The following is a 21511-nucleotide window of genomic DNA, read 5'->3' as shown; positions in this document are numbered from 1 at the left end:
TGTGCGGAACAACTGAATCATGCTACATCAGATCAAACATCTAAATCAATCCCAGGCTAAAGCTGAGGCGGTGGTGTGTGCGATGCCGTCATCCAGAGCTCTTCCCTTTGCTTGCGGAAGTACCTGAAACCAAAACTGAAACTATAAGCACGAAGCTTAGTGAGCTCCCCCAAACTACCACATACCATACAATAACACATAAACACATATTGGGCCTTGCCCACTGCATCGGGCCGAAGCCCGGAAACTGCATCGGACCAAAGTCCGGAACTGACTGGGACCTTGTCCCCTGCATCGGACCGAAGTCCGGAACTAACTGCATCGGACCGAAGTCCGAAACTGATTGCTTCGGACCGAAGTCCGGAACTGGCTGGGACCGTGTCCCCTGCATCGGACCGAGGTCCGGGACTGACTGCACATAGCATAACATATCATAACCATTTATATAGCATACTGCATCGGGCCGTGGCCCGGAACACCAACACATACACATAGCACATAAAACGTGTCTGAACCACGAAGGCATCAAACATACGAACTACTACATCGGGCCGAAGTCCGGAAACTACTATTAACTGGACGGGCCGGCATTGTGGCCTTAGACCCGTCCCTACAGAAAGGAGACTCACCTCGTAAGCTAGCGGATGAGTGTGTGGCTCGGAAAGCTAACGGCTGCTGCTCCTGAATCTCCTCGGCTACAAATCCATAAACACACTCAATCAATCACTAGCACTATACTCAGGGTAAAATGACCCTTTTACCCTTGGTCAAAGTTGACTTACTCAGGTCTGACTCGCCGAGTCGGGATACCCGACTCGCCGAGTCCTAGATTCTCCGTTCAACTCTTACATGCTGTTACTCGTCGAGTGTGGCATCGACTCGACGAGTACCCTCTGGATCCAAGAACTCAGATGATCTTCATCCGACTCGCCGAGTCAGATGAACAGACTCGACGAGTTGTTCTTAATCCTTAAGGAGATTGCCTTGGACTCGCCGAGTTGTATGAACAACTCGCCGAGTCCCTCCATTACTGAGTCTACTCATAACTCGCTGAGTCCACTCCCTAACTCACCTAGTCCACTCGACACTGAAGAAACTGGAGAACTCGGGACCCGCGACGTGACTCGTCGAGTCGTTCTTCCGACTCGCCGAGTCGCCGCCATGCAACATATTTTTACTCGATTTCTCTTGAATCCAACACATGCAAAAGATAGATCTAGGTCCATTAAGCTGTTTTACCACGTAAAGTTTCCAACTTTACGTGCACAACTACATGAATGAGGGAAATAAGACTCAAATATGCACAATAAGGGTAGATCCATGGCTAATAAGCAATGTAACCCCAAAAAGACAGTGGATCTGGACTCTTCAACACCCCAACACTCAGATCCAAAGGTATTTCGGCATAATAATACAATCAAGCAAGCATAAAGCTTGGAACAAGCATCAAATAGCCCTTAAAAGAGCTCTAATGGAAGTTTAAGCATGAAACCAGAAGGGGACTCCGAAAATACCTGAATAAGTTCACACTTGAACTTGGATCTTGGCACTAGAACTCGTTTCCTTGCTTCCTTCTTCTTCTCCTTCTTCACCCCTTCACCAAAATGGAATAAGATCACTTATAAGCTCACAAGAGGAAGGTTTAGGGTTTCTCACAGTGCTCTCAGGGGGAAAGTGACGAGATGGAGGCTATAATGGGGTTTAAATAGTGAGCAAACCCGGGGAGTTAGGGTTTCACCCAGACGGATGGACTCGCCGAGTCCAGGATATGGACTCGTCGAGTCGCCGGCTCCCGCGTGCCCAAGATGCGCGACCCGACTCGGCGAGTCAGGCTAGAACTCGCCGAGTCCCTCTTGAAAACTTAGCCCAAAACAAATTAATTAACATACCGGAAACGGGTCGTTACAATTCTCCCCAACTTGTTTCAGACTTCGTCCTCGAAGTCTGCTACGGCTGGATCTGCGAATAACTCCGGGTAGTGCGTTCTCATTTCTTCTTCAGCCTCCCATGTCCATTCAGACCCCTTCCGATGCTGCCACTGCACCTTTACCAGCTGAATTACCTTGTTCCTCAAGGTCTTGGTCTTTCGTTCCAAAATTGCTGTCGGTTTCTCGATATAATTCAGGCCGCTATCGACCTGGATATCCTCCATGGGAACGACCGCTGTCTCGTCCACTAAACACTTCCTCAACTGCGACACGTGGAAGGTGTTGTGTATCAAACTGAGCTCCTCCGGAAGATCTAACCGATAAGCAACCCGACCCACCCGGGCCAAAACCCTGAAAGGACCAATAAATCTGGGGCCCAATTTGCCCCTCTTCCGGAACCTGATGACACCTTTCCAAGGTGAGACTTTCAGGAGAACCATGTCTCCCACCTGGAACTCCAAGTCTGAACGCCTCCTGTCGGCGTAGCTCTTCTGCCGACTCTGCGCAGTCTGCAGTCTACTACGGACCTGCTGGATCAGCTCCGTCGTCTTGAGCACCACTTCGGTGCTCCCCATGACCCGCTGACCGACCTCGCCCCAACAAATCGGGGTCCTGCACTTCCTGCCATATAACATCTCAAAAGGAGGTCGATCAATGCTCGCATGATAGCTGTTGTTATACGAGAATTCCGCTAAGGGAAGATACGTATCCCAGCAGCCCCCAAAATCCAGAACACATGCCCTAAGCATGTCCTCGAGAGTCTGAATCGTCCTCTCACTCTGCTCGTCAGTCTGAGGATGGAAAGCGGTGCTGAAATGGAGACGAGTACCCATCTCGTCGTGAAACCGCTTCCAAAATCGGGACGTGAAGCGAACATCTCGGTCCGACACTACCGATACCGGCACTCCATGACGTGCCACAATCTCTCGCACATAGATATCGGCTAACCTTTCCGCCGATATACTCTCCTGGATCGGAATAAAATGGGCACTCTTCGTCAACCGATCCACCACTACCCATATCGAATCTACTCCACGTGCGGTCCTGGGAAGTTTGGTGATAAAATCCATGGTGATGTCCTCCCATTTCCACACGGGAATATCCAACGGCTGCATCTTGCCGTGAGGTCTCTGGTGCTCCGCCTTGACCTTCCGGCAGGTCAAGCACCTCTCAACGTACCAAGCGACGTCCCGCTTCATGCAGGGCCACCAATAATCAGGTCGAAGATCTCGATACATCTTCGTCGCCCCTGGATGGATAGAAAATCGAGACTTATGAGCCTCGTCCATCAATATCTGCCGTACCCCACCCCAGTACGGTACCCACACCCTACCATGAAGCGTCATCAAACCCCGGCTGTCGTAGTCGAACGAAGCTACTCGACCCACTATTCTCTCGCACTTCTGCCTTTCCTCCTTGAGACCTTCCATCTGAGCCTCCTTGATCCGCTCCAACAGAGGAGTGATTACCGTCATCCTCATACACAAATCCCTGATAGGGGCCGCCGACACCTTGCGGCTCAGGGCATCGGCCACCACGTTGGCCTTCCCTGGATGATACAGGATCTCACAGTCATAGTCCTTCAGCACGTCCAACCATCTCCTCTGTCTCATATTCAAACTCGGCTGATCCATAAGGTATCGTAAACTCTTGTGGTCCGTGTAGATAGTACAGCGGACCCCATACAGGTAGTGCCTCCATATCTTGAGGGCAAATACAACTGCTCCCAGCTCCAAATCATGGGTAGGATAATTAGCCTCGTGAGGCTTCAACTGTCTCGAAGCATAAGCCACCACATGGCCTCGCTGCATCAACACTGCTCCCATACCGGTGATCGAAGCATCACAATAGACCACGAAATCCTCAACACCCTCTGGCAAGGTAAGGATCGGAGCCTCGCACAATCTCTGCCAGAGAGTCTCGAACGCCGCCTGCTGCTCAGGCCCCCAACGAAAAACTACTGACTTCTTGGTTAGTCGGGTGAGCGGCACTGCTATCTTGGAGAAATCCTGAATAAACCTCCGATAATACCCTGCCAATCCTAGGAAGCTCCGAATCTCAGATGGAGACCTCGGGACCTCCCACTGCATCACGGCCTCAATCTTGGCCGGGTCAACCAAAATACCCTTCTGATTAACGAGATGCCCAAGAAACTGCACCTCGCGTAACCAGAACTCGCACTTGGAGAACTTAGCGAACAGTCTCTCCCTCCTCAAAGTCTCCAACACCTCCCGCAGGTGCTCCTCGTGCTGTTCCTGCGTCTTGGAATACACCAAGATGTCATCGATGAACACTATCACTGACCGATCCAGCATCGGTCTACACACGCGGTTCATGAGATCCATGAACGCGGCTGGGGCATTGGTGAGCCCAAATGGCATCACCACAAACTCATAATGACCATACCGGGTCCTGAAAGCAGTCTTCTGTACATCCTCATCCCTGACCCTCATCTGGTGGTAACCGGAGCGTAGGTCGATCTTGGAGAACCAAGACGCTCCCTGGAGCTGATCGAACAAGTCATCTATCCTCGGAAGTGGGTAACGGTTCTTCACCGTTACCTTGTTCAACTCCCGGTAGTCAATACACATCCGATGCGACCCGTCTTTCTTCCTCACAAATAAGATCGGCGCTCCCCAAGGCGAACTGCTCGGTCGAATGAAACCCTTGTCTAACAGCTCCTGAAGCTGTGTAGACAACTCCTGCATCTCAGGGGGAGCAAGTCGATATGGTGCTTTGGCTATCAGAGCCGCACCAGGAACCAGGTCGATCCTGAACTCAACCTGCCTCTCAGGAGGTATCCCCGGCAAATCCTCGGGAAACACATCCGGGTAATCTCGAACAATAGGAACATCATCGATCGTCGTCTTGCCCTTATCCCGGGCATCCAAGACGTAGGCTACATAACCGGCGCAACCCTGCTGAACGTAGCGCCTCGCCCTAGCGGCCGAGCAGAAAGTCAATCCTCGCTGGGGCCTCTCGCCCTGAACCACTATCTCTCCCCCACTGGGAGTGCGAACCCTCACAAGCTGAAGCTCACAGTCAATCATCGCCCCGTTGGGGCTTAGCCAATCCATTCCCACAATAACTTTATTCCCGCGCAGGGGAATCGGAACCAAATCCACTGAAAACTGCTCCTCAAATATCTGAAGGGAACACCCTCTATATACTTTGTCGACCCTCACGGTCCTATCATCTGCTATCTCCACCTCTAACGGGCAATCCAGTTTCCCTGGAGCTCTACTGAACCTCTTGCTAAGCGCAAGAGATACGAATGATCGGGTAGCCCCCGAATCGAATAATACCAAAGCAGAAATGCCGTTCACAGAGAACGACCCTGAATAAAACATACAACCATAAGCAACATTTAATCAATAATAATAAAGAGATAAAAGGGAAGATACATACCCGTCACCACATCAGGAGTCGCTCGCGCCTCCTCTGCTGTCATCTGAAATGCCCTGCTCTTCGCCACCGGCGCATCAGCTCGGCCCTGACGGCCATCCGTGATCCTCAAGGTAGCAGGGGCGGGTGCATGCACCTTCCCTGCTGCAGCTAAACTGGGACACTGGGACCTTTTGTGTCCCCTCTGATTGCACTGAAAGCAAATCAGATCCGATGCTGTAACCGTAGTGGCAGGGGCCGTACAATCCCTACTCAAATGCCCAATCCGACCGCACTTGTAGCAGCCGGAACTCCCTGCCTTGCACGCTCCCTCGTGCAATCTCCCACACTTGCCACATCGACCGTGGCTCTGCTGACTCCTAGGTCTGTGATCTGAAACCTTGGGCTTTTTGCCCACACTGCCTGCACCCGAAACCGCCTCCGGTTTCCTCTTCCTCTCCATCTCGAGATCAATCTCCCTCTCTCTGGCTCTAGCAATCATGTCGTCCAGTGTTTTGCAACTGGACCGGCTCACAAACATACGAATGTCGCTCCGCAACATCTCGTGATAACGGGCCTTCTTCATCTCCTCGTCTGCTGCATACTGAGGAACAAGAAGGGCCCGCTCCCTGAACTTGGCGGTGATCTCCGCCACTGTCTCGGTAGTCTGGGTAAGATCCTGGAACTCCCTGGCTAACTGTTGCACCTCAATGACCGGTGCGAACTCCGCTCTGAACCTGGTAGAAAAATCAGCCCAGGTCATGGCATCCAATGCCGCATCATCCCCGATGGTATGTCCTACCTCCTCCCACCAGTCACGTGCCCTGTCCTTCAGGAGACAGGACGCCAATCTGACCTTGTCCCCCTCGGGACATCTGCTAGTGCGGAATGCGTTGGCCACATCCGCCAACCACCTGGTACTCGCTATGGGGTCCCGTGCCCCGTGGTAGTCAGGAGCCCCGCACGCCCTGAACTCCCTGAAAGTGAGTGTGCGCGACCCCATCATGGCCGCCATCTCAGTACGGAAGGTACTCAGTCTCTCATCCATCATCTCCAAAATGCCCTCCTTGATCGAACCGAAGATCACAGGAGTCTGCTCAAGTATGATGCGAGTAATCTCAGAAGAAAGGAACTCTCTGGTCTGCTCATCCATCTGTCCGACCTCCGGGTCGGATCCCGATCCTGATCCTCCTTCGGCATCTGAACTGCCGGCTGCTGGCCTCGGACGCAAAACTACCATTCTGAAACATATCATAACAACATCAGAACATTGAAATATTTCAAGGGATCATGATACGACTACTAGCTTCCTGGTCTAATCTTGGCCTTCCTTGATTCGAATACGGATCCTCTGTTTCCAGTAGTATGGGCCCCTACTACCTTCCACATCTATCCGTACTTTCCTCAAGAACTGCCTCGACTTCCCCAAGTTACTTCTACCGCTGCTATTTTCTGCTACCCTCACCCTAGGCTTGCCCTAGAGAAAACTCGAGCTCAATACGACTGGTCCTCAGCTGCTGTAGGTCTCCTTGCACTGCCAGTTAGCCATCACCTGAACACCATCACATGTGATGAGGATCGGATAATCCTTCAAGTAAAAGATCCGTCCCTACAACGGTTGGACTCAAAGAAGAGCTGCGCAGTAGGGCCAGTTCCAGCACTCTGGGATTATTCAAACCTGATTACATGTGGTGTGACGTGTCCACCTAATGGCTAACTCCCATTACTCGAATCCCAATAAGCACAAAGCAAGCAGCATTCGGACAAGGGAAACAGACTCACGCAAGCTATTCTTATAACAAGAAATTGCACTATCATAGGATCCTAAGCTCACACTATCAGGCATAACCTAAACAGGCTATCCTACTGCTGTCTACTCAATTCTAGCATGCAATATTCATAGAGCTGTAACACATAAGCAGGCACATCAGGCATCCTTCTACACCCTTAGTCCTATTCTAGCATGCTGTTCTACTAAACTGAAATTGAACAAATAACTTGTATGGGTAATTTGGGAGTACTTACTTGAGCTCGGTTGACCGCATGCACACACCTCTATCTTAAAACAATTCTTTTTCCTCCTAAGTGTTTTCCAAAATTCTTTTGTAAAAACATTTTATTAAAAATCTTTTATTTCCCCTTAGTTTGAGTTCAGATACACCCGAGAGTGTATCCAAATCCCTCAAACCAGGGCTCTGATACCAACTTGAAACAACCCAAAAATACGACCCAAAAATTTTTGTTTTTAATATAATCAAAAACTGCAATCAGAGCATCATATAATAAAGCCATACGTGATGTATTCCAAAACATAGTAAAATACTGTGCGGAACAACTGAATCATGCTACATCAGATCAAACATCTAAATCAATCCCAGGCTAAAGCTGAGGCGGTGGTGTGTGCGATGCCGTCATCCAGAGCTCTTCCCTTTGCTTGCGGAAGTACCTGAAACCAAAACTGAAACTATAAGCACGAAGCTTAGTGAGCTCCCCCAAACTACCACATACCATACAATAACACATAAACACATATTGGGCCTTGCCCACTGCATCGGGCCGAAGCCCGGAAACTGCATCGGACCAAAGTCCGGAACTGACTGGGACCTTGTCCCCTGCATCGGACCGAAGTCCGGAACTAACTGCATCGGACCGAAGTCCGGAACTGACTGCTTCGGACCGAAGTCCGGAACTGGCTGGGACCGTGTCCCCTGCATCGGACCGAGGTCCGGGACTGACTGCACATAGCATAACATATCATAACCATTTATATAGCATACTGCATCGGGCCGTGGCCCGGAACACCAACACATACACATAGCACATAAAACGTGTCTGAACCACGAAGGCATCAAACATACGAACTACTACATCGGGCCGAAGTCCGGAAACTACTATTAACTGGACGGGCCGGCATTGTGGCCTTAGACCCGTCCCTACAGAAAGGAGACTCACCTCGTAAGCTAGCGGATGAGTGTGTGGCTCGGAAAGCTAACGGCTGCTGCTCCTGAATCTCCTCGGCTACAAATCCATAAACACACTCAATCAATCACTAGCACTATACTCAGGGTAAAATGACCCTTTTACCCTTGGTCAAAGTTGACTTACTCAGGTCTGACTCGCCGAGTCGGGATACCCGACTCGCCGAGTCCTAGATTCTCCGTTCAACTCTTACATGCTGTTACTCGTCGAGTGTGGCATCGACTCGACGAGTACCCTCTGGATCCAAGAACTCAGATGATCTTCATCCGACTCGCCGAGTCAGATGAACAGACTCGACGAGTTGTTCTTAATCCTTAAGGAGATTGCCTTGGACTCGCCGAGTTGTATGAACAACTCGCCGAGTCCCTCCATTACTGAGTCTACTCATAACTCGCTGAGTCCACTCCCTAACTCACCTAGTCCACTCGACACTGAAGAAACTGGAGAACTCGAGACCCGCGACGTGACTCGTCGAGTCGTTCTTCCGACTCGCCGAGTCGCCGCCATGCAACATATTTTTACTCGATTTCTCTTGAATCCAACACATGCAAAAGATAGATCTAGGTCCATTAAGCTGTTTTACCACGTAAAGTTTCCAACTTTACGTGCACAACTACATGAATGAGGGAAATAAGACTCAAATATGCACAATAAGGGTAGATCCATGGCTAATAAGCAATGTAACCCCAAAAAGACAGTGGATCTGGACTCTTCAACACCCCAACACTCAGATCCAAAGGTATTTCGGCATAATAATACAATCAAGCAAGCATAAAGCTTGGAACAAGCATCAAATAGCCCTTAAAAGAGCTCTAATGGAAGTTTAAGCATGAAACCAGAAGGGGACTCCGAAAATACCTGAATAAGTTCACACTTGAACTTGGATCTTGGCACTAGAACTCGTTTCCTTGCTTCCTTCTTCTTCTCCTTCTTCACCCCTTCACCAAAATGGAATAAGATCACTTATAAGCTCACAAGAGGAAGGTTTAGGGTTTCTCACAGTGCTCTCAGGGGGAAAGTGACGAGATGGAGGCTATAATGGGGTTTAAATAGTGAGCAAACCCGGGGAGTTAGGGTTTCACCCAGACGGATGGACTCGCCGAGTCCAGGATATGGACTCGTCGAGTCGCCGGCTCCCGCGTGCCCAAGATGCGCGACCCGACTCGGCGAGTCAGGCTAGAACTCGCCGAGTCCCTCTTGAAAACTTAGCCCAAAACAAATTAATTAACATACCGGAAACGGGTCGTTACACATCCCAATGTTTTAACATAAATAAAATATATTTCTTTTGAAATGCTTTGATAATATCATTATCATGTTTTCTAGGAACAAATTCAGCAATATTATTCTTCAAAAATGATACTATGATTTTTAAATGAGCATAAACAAATCAGTCTTTTTTGGCCGTGAAAATGAGGATGTGACAGTTGGTTTTAGAGCATTAGTTTAAGCGAACTAGGAGTAAGGATTTATTTCTAGACTTAAACTTAGAATGCTAAGCGATGATTGTGAGGAGTGTGTCTATTATATTTTAGGAAGTATTTCTGAATAGACATGAGCACTAGCTTATTTAGGGAATATGGGTAAACTTCTCTTATGTGCTAAATGATATATGCTTTATGATGCTATCGTTTGATCGAATCTATGGTCTACCGCCGACCGGATATGTAAATTTCATGTGTTCAGATTTCTAAACGTTTAATTATGGTATTAGAACTGACATATAACTTTTCGGAGTGATACAGAGATTTATACGTATGTCGTGAATAAAGCTTTTCCTATCTTAATTCTCGTCACTAGATACCGAACGTCTGATTTGGTGAATAGATCGACATGGTTAGAAATCGCAACGGATTAGGAAACGCTAATGGAAACTTGCAGTCGGAGCTACGAGTAATTGAGCGTGTACCAGAGGTAGCAGCTACACCCGATCCAGTCACCATGGCAGGAGTCCAAGCAATGATTCGGGCTATGATGGACGAACAAAGGGAAGAGATGAGACTAATGTTGCTTAATAGGGATGAACCTACTATACCCATTATATAACCTGAACTGAACATTGAACAATCAAAAGAAGGAAATTATAGTAGAACCGTTAGTCAAGCCGAACCACAAGTGGTTAGGAGAAATAACCAGGATGAAGGAATTGAAAGGAACGGATGCAAGTATAAAGACTTTACGACTTGCAAACCATAAACTTTTACTGGGAAGGAAGATCCAATCGAAGTTATGGACTGGATCTTTGAGATGTAGCTAGCTTTCATAACATGTGATTGCAAGGGCAAGCTACAAACTACTTATGGTGTGCGTTAGTTTAGGGGTGGGGCTGTTTGTTGGTGGAACACTTTGGGAAAGATCATAAGCCCCAATGAGCCACTACAATTGACATGGGTAGAATTCTTGGTACACTTTAAACGCAAGTTCTGCTCAGCCCAAAACTTGCTAGAGTTGGAGAACCAGTTTCTGACATTGAAAAAGGACAACATGTCAATTGATGAATATACCAATGCCTTCACAGACAAGATGGAGTTTGCTTTGCTCATCGTACCTAATCAATAAGTATATAAAAGGACTACCATGGGAGTACACTGTGCCAGTATCCTAGGAACCTACTCTTGAGGCGGCCATCTGGGCTACTAAATCTGTTGAAGAAATGATCAAAGTCAGAACCACCAATAAGGTTGAAGTTCGCGAGAAGATGAAGTTTGAGGAGTCTTTAAGATCCTAGAAGAAAAATACGTTCCCGAAGTCTAACCCCAACAACAACAGGTAAGCGGATAGCAATAAAGAAAAATGGTGTGAAAAGTGCAGAAGGAAGCACATTGGGAGATGCTCTAAAGAGGTGACCTGCTTAAAATATGGGAAGATTGGTCAGTATGCCAATGAATGCATGACCAAGAGAGAAGTTTTATTTAAGTGTGGTGAAGAAGGACACTTCAAGCAAGACTACCCAAAGAGGGAAGGAGCTACCAAGCCAAACGTATCGCCAAAGCCAAAGGCAAGAGAATTTCAGATGATCCTTAATCAAGCAAGCGAGGATGAAAGGGACCAGGAGTAAGGATCTATATATTCAAAGATCAAGATATAAAGTATCCATGTAGATAGTATCATGTGGTGTAGCCTAATATAAGAGGCATAATGTAGGGTGATCTTGAACATCTATGTAATCATTTCAAGAAATAATATAAAACCTTAGTTATGTTATCCAATGTGTTAAATGACTATGTGAAATTCTTGTATAGTGACTTGTTAAATTGAGAGGAAATACTTGGGATGAGTATGAGTAGGTGCGAAAGGTAGTAGATACCTATACTACTGGAAGTACATGACTCGCACTTGAATCAGGGAAAGTCACAAGGTTAACAAGGCACTAGTAATTGATTCTGTTTTGTTCATGTCTGTCGTTATCATCGTTTCAGCAATGAATAAGAAGATGATTGATATTGCGACCCTAGTGGTCATATCAAATTGAGTCCGACTAAGATAAGTATGTTACATGTTCGAAGAACCAAGTTCGATGTAACATCTGACTTAAGCCAGAAGATTGAAGTGAAAGATAATCAAAGCGATCAATAGAAGTATCGCGAGCGCCGTTAAAGTAAAGAAGCTAGTAGCTAGAAGTGCTACATGCTAGAATGTAATTGTATCACATTAGAACATGAAGAAAGGTATATTCCATTCTGGAATTTGACTCAAAAGACCATAAGTCTAAGAATTGCATCATACGACTTGAGGTCATTAGAATATAACCCATCAGTTTGTTATGATAATCAAGTTACAGAACTTATCTTAAGTTAAGTCTATTTAAGAAGGAGCAGGTCCTTCCAATAAGGATCGAGCTTGTAACTCGAAAGTAGCAATTGAAAGTCTAACATAGTACGAAGAGCAGATGCAAGATTGAGCACTGTCAGTAGTCAAGAAGTCCAAGAGTTAGATACTCAAGTGAAAAGACATAAGAGTTATGGTTATTACCTATGATGAAAAGATAACATATGGAAACATTATACAATTCCTATTTTGTTGATTCAGCTAGTCAGTTTAGAGATAATAAGTGTTAAAAACAACTTTTTGATAGAAGATTATTTCGATTAAATAATCTAAACCGAAGTTATAGTATATGTCACAAGGATTTCGTACATATAAAGAACAATGAAATCTGACTTATAACGAAGAAGTTATGACCCGTCAAAGTTTTGTGACTAAACCAACACGACTCTACGTAACGTAAAAAGTGAATTTTTGATGAAATACTTTTTAGCCTTAGAAATCTAAATAAAAGTTGTAGTATACGTTAAACCAAGAGCATAGATATAGATAACGTCCAAATCTGACTTCATTTGAGGAAGTTATGAATTTTCTAAGATTAGCGTAGCAGTACTCATCCCATAAATCGAATTTTAGATCGATCGATTTTTAGCTGACACAACCAAAAAGAGAATCGAAGATCTCGTTAATAGGAGGTGAACAATATAAAGACGTCCGAAAACGGACGTCGGATGACAAAGTTATGAATTTTTGACGAACTTTAACTGTCTGAGCCTGCTAAAATATAACTTTAAAAACAAATTCAAAATTAGCCGACGGAGTCTAAACGAAAGTTAAAGATCACGTTACTACCTATGCATGGATATAAAGAACATCAAAAAGTGAAATTGTATGTGAAATTTATGGATTTTAGAAGATAATTAGTTTTGGATTAAAAACCCAGAGTGACAGGTGGCACAATCTCACCCACAACTTCTTCCCCACTGCTTGGAACAAGATTGCGACATGTTGAAACGTCCCAAAAATATTAACATAAAATTTTGTTTTATAGTAGAAGGATCATCAACTAGTTGTTTAAATAAAGAAAAATGATACAATATAATTAGAGTATAAATCACAGAACAAGTCAAATGCGGAACAATAAGTGTGCGTGCCATGCAGTTAACCGGAGCTCTGATTCGAGTATTGATCCTGTGCTTTCAGTAGTACGGGCCCAATACTGCCTTCCAAACCTATCCATACTTTCCTCAAGAATCCTCCTGAATCCTCTAAGTCACCTTTTCAAATCCATACATCAACACTCGCTAACCAGTACAACAAAATCCACTGAAGAAATCCCTAGGCTTCCCTAGATTCCCGACCTCACCCTGCCATCAGTTGCTAAAGAACTCCCCATAATGCCAGTCACCCACCTCATGAATACAATCACATTCAACAAAGCTCAGATAATCCTTCTAGTAATAGACTCATCCCTAAAGTGGTTGGAATCAAACAAGAGTTGCGCAATAGAGTCAAATCTGTCACTCTGAGATTATCCAACCTTTGTCACATGCGACTTGACATATTCACTTAATAACTGATTCCCATCACCTAGGACTTCCACAAAGCATAAAGCAAGAAACATTTGTGCAGTATAACTCTAATCCAACTTACTACAATACATACTAGGATCTCCCACTTCCTCTATTGATTGCCTCACGCATACAAACCAACCCATCCCAGCATCCCATGCTTCCTGGACTACTAGGCATCATATATCAGGCCATCCTATCTCTGGCTAATCAGAACTAGCATGTAAGTCTACAAGCTCATACAACAGACATGTAAAGGCATCTCTCCTAGCATTTAACATGAAAAAACTAAGTAGATCCTTAGCCCTAACTAGCATGCGATTCCACAAATCCACAAATCAAAGCATAAAAGATAACATGTATGGGTAATTTGGGAAAAGCTACTTGAGATCGGCTGGTTGCATGCACCACAACCTTTTCTTATTTTAGAAAACTCTTTCCTTAAGTAGATATATATATTTTTGAAAAAAAACTTTACCAAATCATCAGTTTGAGTTCAGACACACACCAAGAGTGTGCCCGAATTCCTCAAACCAAGTCTATGATACCAACTTGAAACGTCACAAAAATATTGACATAAAATTTCGTTTTATAGAAGAACGATCATCAATTACTTGTTTAAATAAAGAAAAATGATACATTATAATCAGAGTATAAATCATAGAACAAGTCAAATGCAGAACAATAAGTGTACGTGTCATGCAGTCAACCCGAGCTCTACCTTTTGAAAACCGAGGTACTTGAAACATAAATTGAAAACCATAAGCACAAAGCTTAGTGAGTTCCTCATGATACTACATACCGTACATAACGAGACATATAATGGGCCCACCCGGTCATCGAGCTGAGCTCGGTAGTAAATCGGGCCCTGCCCGGTCATCGAACCCTGCCCGACATGCATGTAACATATATCAAATAAACAAACACACATGTAACATAGATACATAACATACAAACAGTCATCGGGCCCCGTCCGACATCGGACCTTAGCCCGAAAAGCATATCAACACATACATATGAAAGAGTCATGAAGACAACTAGGAAACTAACATAGCATAAAAATGAGCCAACATTGGTGCCTTCGACTCGCTAAACCTAGTGAGGAAACTCACCTCACACTGCTGAATTCCCACGAATAAAAATCTAGCTGTTGGCTGACAGATCCCTAAACTGTTTACATCAAAACAACACCCAATTAATAATTGGGTTCCAATGCATAACCATAAATCCATACTTGGGGTAAAAAGACCATTTTACCCCAACCTAGCATTATCCAAGCCCAAGGCCCAAACTTACACTCTGAAGGCCCAAAAGGCAAACAATCAACTAAGGCCTAACATATGGCCCAATTTTCCAAATTGGACCCAAACCTATTGCATGGGCCTTAATCTAAAGCCCATCCATTATATTCCTAGTCCATATGCTTGTTCTCAAATGACCCAATAGGAACCCAACCACCTAAGCCTAAAAGAAAGGCCCAACCCGAAGCCCAAAAAAAATTAGGGTTTTCACTTAATCCATTAAGTCCATCACTCTACTAGGTCAATCATACAATATGGTCAGGCTTAATTCATAATTCCAATCCAACGGACCAAAATGCGGGTCTCGACAAATCCAAAACCAACATCTCTAAAATTAGGGTTTTCTAAACCCTAATTAGGGTTTCCATCCTAATCACATGCCAATTAGTCTAATGGTTATGTTTTAGGCTGATTAGGGTTTCACTAGGCCGAACACCACCCACTGCCACCTCGGGAGGTGGTGGTCGATGACGGAAGCTACCACCTCGCGGAGTTGGTGGTGATTTTCGAGTAAAAAATCCGGCAACAAAAACCCAATACATTATTTATACCGAAAAAGCACACACACACACACAAACATTAACTCATGCATACAATAACCCAACACGGCGGCTGGTGGCGGTAGCAAGGTGACAGCCACAATGGTTGGCTGCCATGGTGGTTTTTCGACGATTTCTGGCCAAAGAACCCACACATACACATCTCACAACACGAAATAACTCTACACAAACACACCCACAGCCACCATCACGTAGATAAGCGGTGGTCGGAGATGACAACCACCATCTTATGCTGGTGGGTTTCTTATGATATTCGGCCAAACAAAACACACATACACACGACATGCACACTAGCAACAGACGCATACACACACGTCATTGCTCGAAATATGAACACAACCACCCACCTGGTGGCGTATGACGGCCAGAAGAGTGAAAAATGGCAGCGACAGGAAACGACAGGCAACAACAGCGCTAACGGTCGACGTTAGCTGCGACGACGTAACTCATTGGCGGTACGGGTGACATGAATGACGACGAAACAAGAGAAGGTAGGACGCGCTTCCGAGAATGACAACAACATAGTCATGACATCGGCCTTCATCAGTCACTAGCTTCGTTGGCAGAAACTGCGGTGACATTGGCTTGGTGGTTCGTGACATTGACAGCGGAGGGGGTGGTGGCGGCTGGAGGGAAGGAATAAGGTGGCGGATGTATGAAGGATTTAGGTTTAGGGTTTGCATTAAGGAATGAGGGGGGGGGGGGTGTAGGGTACCGTGTTTAATTCCTGTGTTCCTTTCAAACATTTATTCATATTCCAATTTTTAGTCCCTCTCTACAAGATCTTTTTCAAATTAACTCCCAAACTTACTAAACACCCGTGCCTTCAGAAATCTTTACAATATCACTCCAAAAATTACACTTAACCCCCAAAATTCCAAAAATTATGACATTTAACTCCCGAACTCAACGCCCTGCAAAATTATTAAGGGTTTTGGGTTACAATAATAATAATATGATTTACATCTCGGGGTTAAGGGTTTATTATTTATTTACTTATTTAATTTAATTTCAAACGGAATTTTACACACGTGGCATGCGTACACCCATCATACAATAGTACGCCCCAAATACATCTAAATTACGCCCAGCGTAACTCGAAATCTCAGCCTATAAATAGAGCTCGTTTTCACTTATTTTTCTCACACCTTTCTCAACCTTTGTCTCCCAAACAACCCCAAACCCTCTAAGTTTTTCACTAGCACCTCCTAGGTGTTAGAAGAAAGTCCCGAAGTGACAAAAGGCTCCGAGAAGAAGAGCTTTCGACTCAGAAGTTTTGCCCATGCAGAGTTCAGTTCCTCGCTGATCTACTTGTGGGGATAATGTCTAGGCTGTGATTTAGTGAGGTGTTTAAGGTAGGATTTTCAAACAGTATACTTCATATACCAAACAGACCCTATCTCTGATATGGTCCTACTTGGTTGTTCCTTACTTGATAGATCTTGAAGTAGACTTTGAGTTAATGATGAATCTAGACTAATAATTAGTCACAATAAATATTAGACTAAAACTTAGCGATAACAATGCTAGGTTACGTCAAAGGAAACAACAGTTGCTAGAAGCGAGGCGTTGCCCAAATTTCAAGTCGTCACTTTAACAAGTAAGTGAATTATCCATTTTATGAAGATGATTTTAATACAGGTATTAAATATATGTTGAAAGTTTATATGTGAGTTATATGCTTATTATTTGGAAATATGTGTTATATGTATATTTGAGATATATGCTATGCAAACCAGACATGGTTCTATATATGTTAAGATGTATTTACATGATAATAATAATAGAAGTATTATAAATGAGAAGATAAATGTATGTTAATACTTAATACTCTGTATAAAATATTACACTAAATTAGGATAGTGTTTCCAAAACAGAGTTAGTATTGAAAGTTGATTATAAGCATTGAGTCTAGCCTAGTGATGAAATAAGACTTAAAAGAGATGCTTAGTTCATTTAAGTTTGGATATTGGGTAGTATCTTATTAAGGGTACGTGTGTGATCGGAGTAGAGAGTATAAACTCTGTTCGAGGAGATCGATGATCAATGGAGTATGTCGTACGTACAATAGTACTTTCTATGCACAAAGTGTTTTCCAAAGCTCTGTATCTCAGTTGCTGCTTGTGTCGGGGTATTATTATGTTCCGGGGTATGAATCCTATTCATATCAGGTTACTATAATGTGCCAGAAGTACTATCATGTACAAAGTCCTTTTGAAACTATTATGTGTTGGAGTACAGGAACGTACGAGAGTAATTTATTAGCATTTCCCCATACTTTTTCTTTTGTTAAGCTTTGTGTGTCAGTGATTCCTTTCACGAAGTAATTGAGGGATCTTTGTAGACTGCCTAATAGAGTGTGTCAGTAATAGACCACTACTAGGTATATGTGATGTTGTATTGCCGGATATGGTGAGTCTAGGGGTAAAATACCTCACGGTTTTAGACCACAACTAGGAACAGTTATCTAGATAACCACCACTGACTTAATTATCTTGTTGTTTTTACGAACGGAGGTTCGTGGTGAAACTTATTCCATTCCCCTCATTTAATGTATTTATTGATCCTCGTTTTCTGTCGGGAATTTCCGAAACAACGTCGTCGGTTTGTTGCTGATATTGATCCTTTAGGCTAGATCTTGTCAGATCGTTGTATAGGATCTGTATGTGGGAATCGATGGGATGGGATAAATTTTTTTTTAGAGATATGATATATCTATGTTAATGATAATAGTTGGATTTGCAGGTTTGAGATATACACTATTATCACATTGTGGGATTGAAATCCCTATGTACTCACCAGGTTTTCCCAATATGACCCACTCAGTTTATTGTATCACAGGTGGCTATATGAAAGATACATAATGCTGAGAGATTCAAGGAGTATTAGGCCACTAGTTTAATTACTGTAAGGTTTGTAATATTTCGTTATGCTTATGTTTTTGTATTGACGATGACATCTCAATGTTTTAGCATAAATAAAATATATTTCTTCGGAAATGATTTGATACTATAATTATCAAGTTTTCTGGAAACAAATTCCGCAATATTATTCTTCAAAAAGAATACTCTGATGTTTAAATGAGCATAAACAAATCAGTCTTTCTGACCATGAAAATAGGGATGTCACAGTACAAGTATGAATCTTCTTCAAACCTGAAATAAGAACAATGTTTTCATTCATTACCCCTTATAACTCACAGAAACCAAAAGAAAGAACGTGATCAACCAACCATCCATTTGTATATAGGTGTGGGAGGAAGATCCAGATGTAACAAATGTTAAAAATTTGGGGTATAATAGCACTTGGAATTATGAGAATCGTGATTGTCACTTTCAAATTGAAGTGTTTGGTTGATACTCCTTAATCTTTAATTGTATAAGACTCAGAAGAGAAAAATAGAATAGAGAAGTGGATTGTTATGAAATTCGTAATTACCAATATTATGACCAAAATTGGTTATATATCATCTTTGTCTAAAAACTGTCACAAAACAATTTTCTGTCTCAAAACTGTCCGAAACCATCTCCAATAGTCATAAACCGTCACAAAAACGAGCATTTTAATAAGAGTCAAAACAAAGTAAAAAACCAGGTTCATTTTCAATAATTCGGATTTCGACCCCTTAACTCTTCTCCTAGGGGTGCTGCCCCCGGACCCTTATTCATTTAGGGGCTGCGCCCCTAAATGATTGTCTACTTTGAATCTTGAATAAACTTAAACAAGTGTGCACTCCACACCTTTCTTACTCGTTTAATATTCATAAAGATTGATTTTGGTCAACAAGTCAACCCATTACACTTAAATACAATTATTGAAATAATTCACCAACAAAAAAGAGATAGACATGTGAGTGATCGACTTCTTATTTTACAATGATAGCAAAAGCAACGTAGAATACTCATTAGATTTATTTAATGTGAAGATGGACCCTTCTGGTTGGATAAGTTGTTAATGTTGGACTGTTGGAGTCGTGGAATCATGGAGATGATAGAGGATGAAGAAACATGAGTTTAACCTCACTATCATCAATTTATGTTCAATACCTTAGAAGAAAATCGATGGGAGGAAGAACAAAGGTGAACATAGTATTGGTTGGAGTGTTTTTTTTGTTCATCCATTTCAAAAGAGGTACCTTCAATTTGACCAAATGGATCATTTAGACCGACAAAATCAACTTTATATCCCCATAAAACAACAAAATAACTTTAAAAACTAAATCGACAACTTAATTTTAAATAATATAGGGTTTTTCTTTCATTTTCTTTTTGAAAAATATTGGATTTCTTTTAAACCTTTTATGTGACAAGGACTATTCCAAAAACATACCGGAGCATGTAATGATTATGTGACCATCTTGTTTAAATAGTCAAAAGAATGATTATCGGCTATACTTATTTTTGGTTATTTGTGTGATTAAGTGAGAAAAATTTGTCATATTTGAAACGGTTTGACCTACCTTTACCCGTTTTGTTCTTCTAGCACACTCCGGTGACGTAAGAGGTGAGATCACTATGTATGGTGTGGAAGCCATGAGAACCATCTTCAATCTTCTTTCAAATACGACCTTTTTATATTCCCCACTCTATAAATACGCACTACTACCACGACCTCAATTCACAGATCACTGCCTCCTCAACACAGACATACACGTACACATACAAGCCTATTGTTCCACTGTTTTCTTTTCTTTTAGTTCTTGAAATGGCGGGTTCCGAGGTTGTGCTGTTAGACACCTGGGTTAGCGTGTTTGGTATGCGGGTCAGAATTGCTTTTATGGAAAAGGGTGTCCACTATGAGCGCAGAGAAGAAGACTTGATCAACAAAAGCCCATTGCTCCTTCAGATGAACCCGGTTCACAAGAAAATCCCTGTTCTCATCCACCATGGAAAACCCATCTGTGAATCCAACATCATTGTTCAGTACATCGATGAGACATGGCAGAACAAGTCTCCACCATTGTTGCCCTCTGATCCTTATCTCAGAGCTCAGGCTAGGTTCTGGGCTGACTACATCGATAAGAAGGTACCTTTATTCATGCCTCTACTTAAACATCTCCAATTTTCTTTTCTTTCTGAAATTCTGATACGTACATAGCTTTTTTTTGAACTAAAAAACCTATAGATATATGATGCTGGGAGGAAGATATGGAGTACAAAATTAGGAGAAGAGCAAGAAAAAGCGAAGAAGGAATTCATGGATTGCATGAAGGTGTTGGAAGGGCAGCTTGGGGAGAAGCCATATTTTATGGGGGAGAGCTTCGGGTATGTGGATATTGCACTGGTGCCTTTCTACTGCTGGTTTTATGCTTGGGAGAAGTTTGGGAATATAAGTATAGAGAAAGAGTGTCCAAAGCTGGTTGCATGGGCTAAAAGGTGCATGGAAAGAGAGAGTGTTTCCAAGACTCTTCCTGATCCTCACAAGGTTTACGAGTTTGGCTTGGAGTTGCAGAAAAAACTTGGAATAAATTAATTAATACACTTAGTTGTGTTATATGGTATGATGATTATGTAATTTTCATTGAAGTATTGTCGGACTGCGCGAAATAAATCTTACCTTAATAAACAAAAATAATTTGAGCGTTTGTTGTCTTCTTATTAAATATGAGACATGTATTTTTTTTTTTTTTTTTTTTTTTTTTTTTTTTTTTTTGTTTTGTTTTTTCTATTTTCTTTTTAATTCATTCGGCAAATTCTGATTTTTTTATTTTTTTTTATTATTTTTTTTTTTAAATTTTTTTTAAAGATATGAAGTTTAGAAATAGTAAACTTGACATTTTTTTGGCAGAAATTTTCTACGCATTTTTCTCATCATTCTCTACCTATTTTTGACATTTTTGGTCATTGCAATCAATATTTTTATACTTTTTAGGAACTTTTTAAATTTTAATATTTAAAGTTTGGCCTCAAAACTTTAACGGTTTGACAACTTTGATCAATTTTCTAAAAATTTGTTAATTTCTACCCCTTTAATTCTTTAACCGTTTTGAAACTTCTGATCTTTGCAGTCAAAATTTTTACATT

General features: G+C 42.9%; 1 protein-coding gene across 1 annotated transcript; it reads left to right on the top strand.

The window, feature by feature from the left end:
* Positions 1-20121: 20121 nt before the first annotated feature.
* LOC145061613 (putative glutathione S-transferase parC) lies at positions 20122-21068 on the top strand. The gene is made up of 2 exons (XM_079009146.1): positions 20122-20513; positions 20613-21068. The coding sequence occupies exons 1-2, from the start codon at positions 20193-20195 to the stop codon at positions 20958-20960; spliced, it is 669 nt and encodes a 222-aa protein (XP_078865272.1). The 5' UTR covers positions 20122-20192; the 3' UTR covers positions 20961-21068.
* The last annotated feature ends 443 nt before the right edge of the window (positions 21069-21511 follow it).

Source organism: Lactuca serriola, chromosome 7 (assembly GCF_051521515.1).
Source record: "Lactuca serriola cultivar US96UC23 chromosome 7, Lser_US96UC23_V15, whole genome shotgun sequence".
NCBI lineage: Eukaryota > Viridiplantae > Streptophyta > Magnoliopsida > Asterales > Asteraceae > Lactuca > Lactuca serriola.
The sequence above is the reverse complement of the archived record's forward strand: the minus strand, read 5'-3'. Positions and strand labels throughout refer to the sequence as shown.

Excerpts from the sequence above, each read along its gene's own strand:
- LOC145061613 (XM_079009146.1), top strand. The coding sequence starts at position 20,193 with ATGGCGGGTTCCGAGGTTGTGCTGTTAGACACCTGGGTTAGCGTGTTT. Across the intron at positions 20,514-20,612 it reads CTGACTACATCGATAAGAAG|ATATATGATGCTGGGAGGAA; the intron begins GTACCTTTATTC and ends AAAAACCTATAG.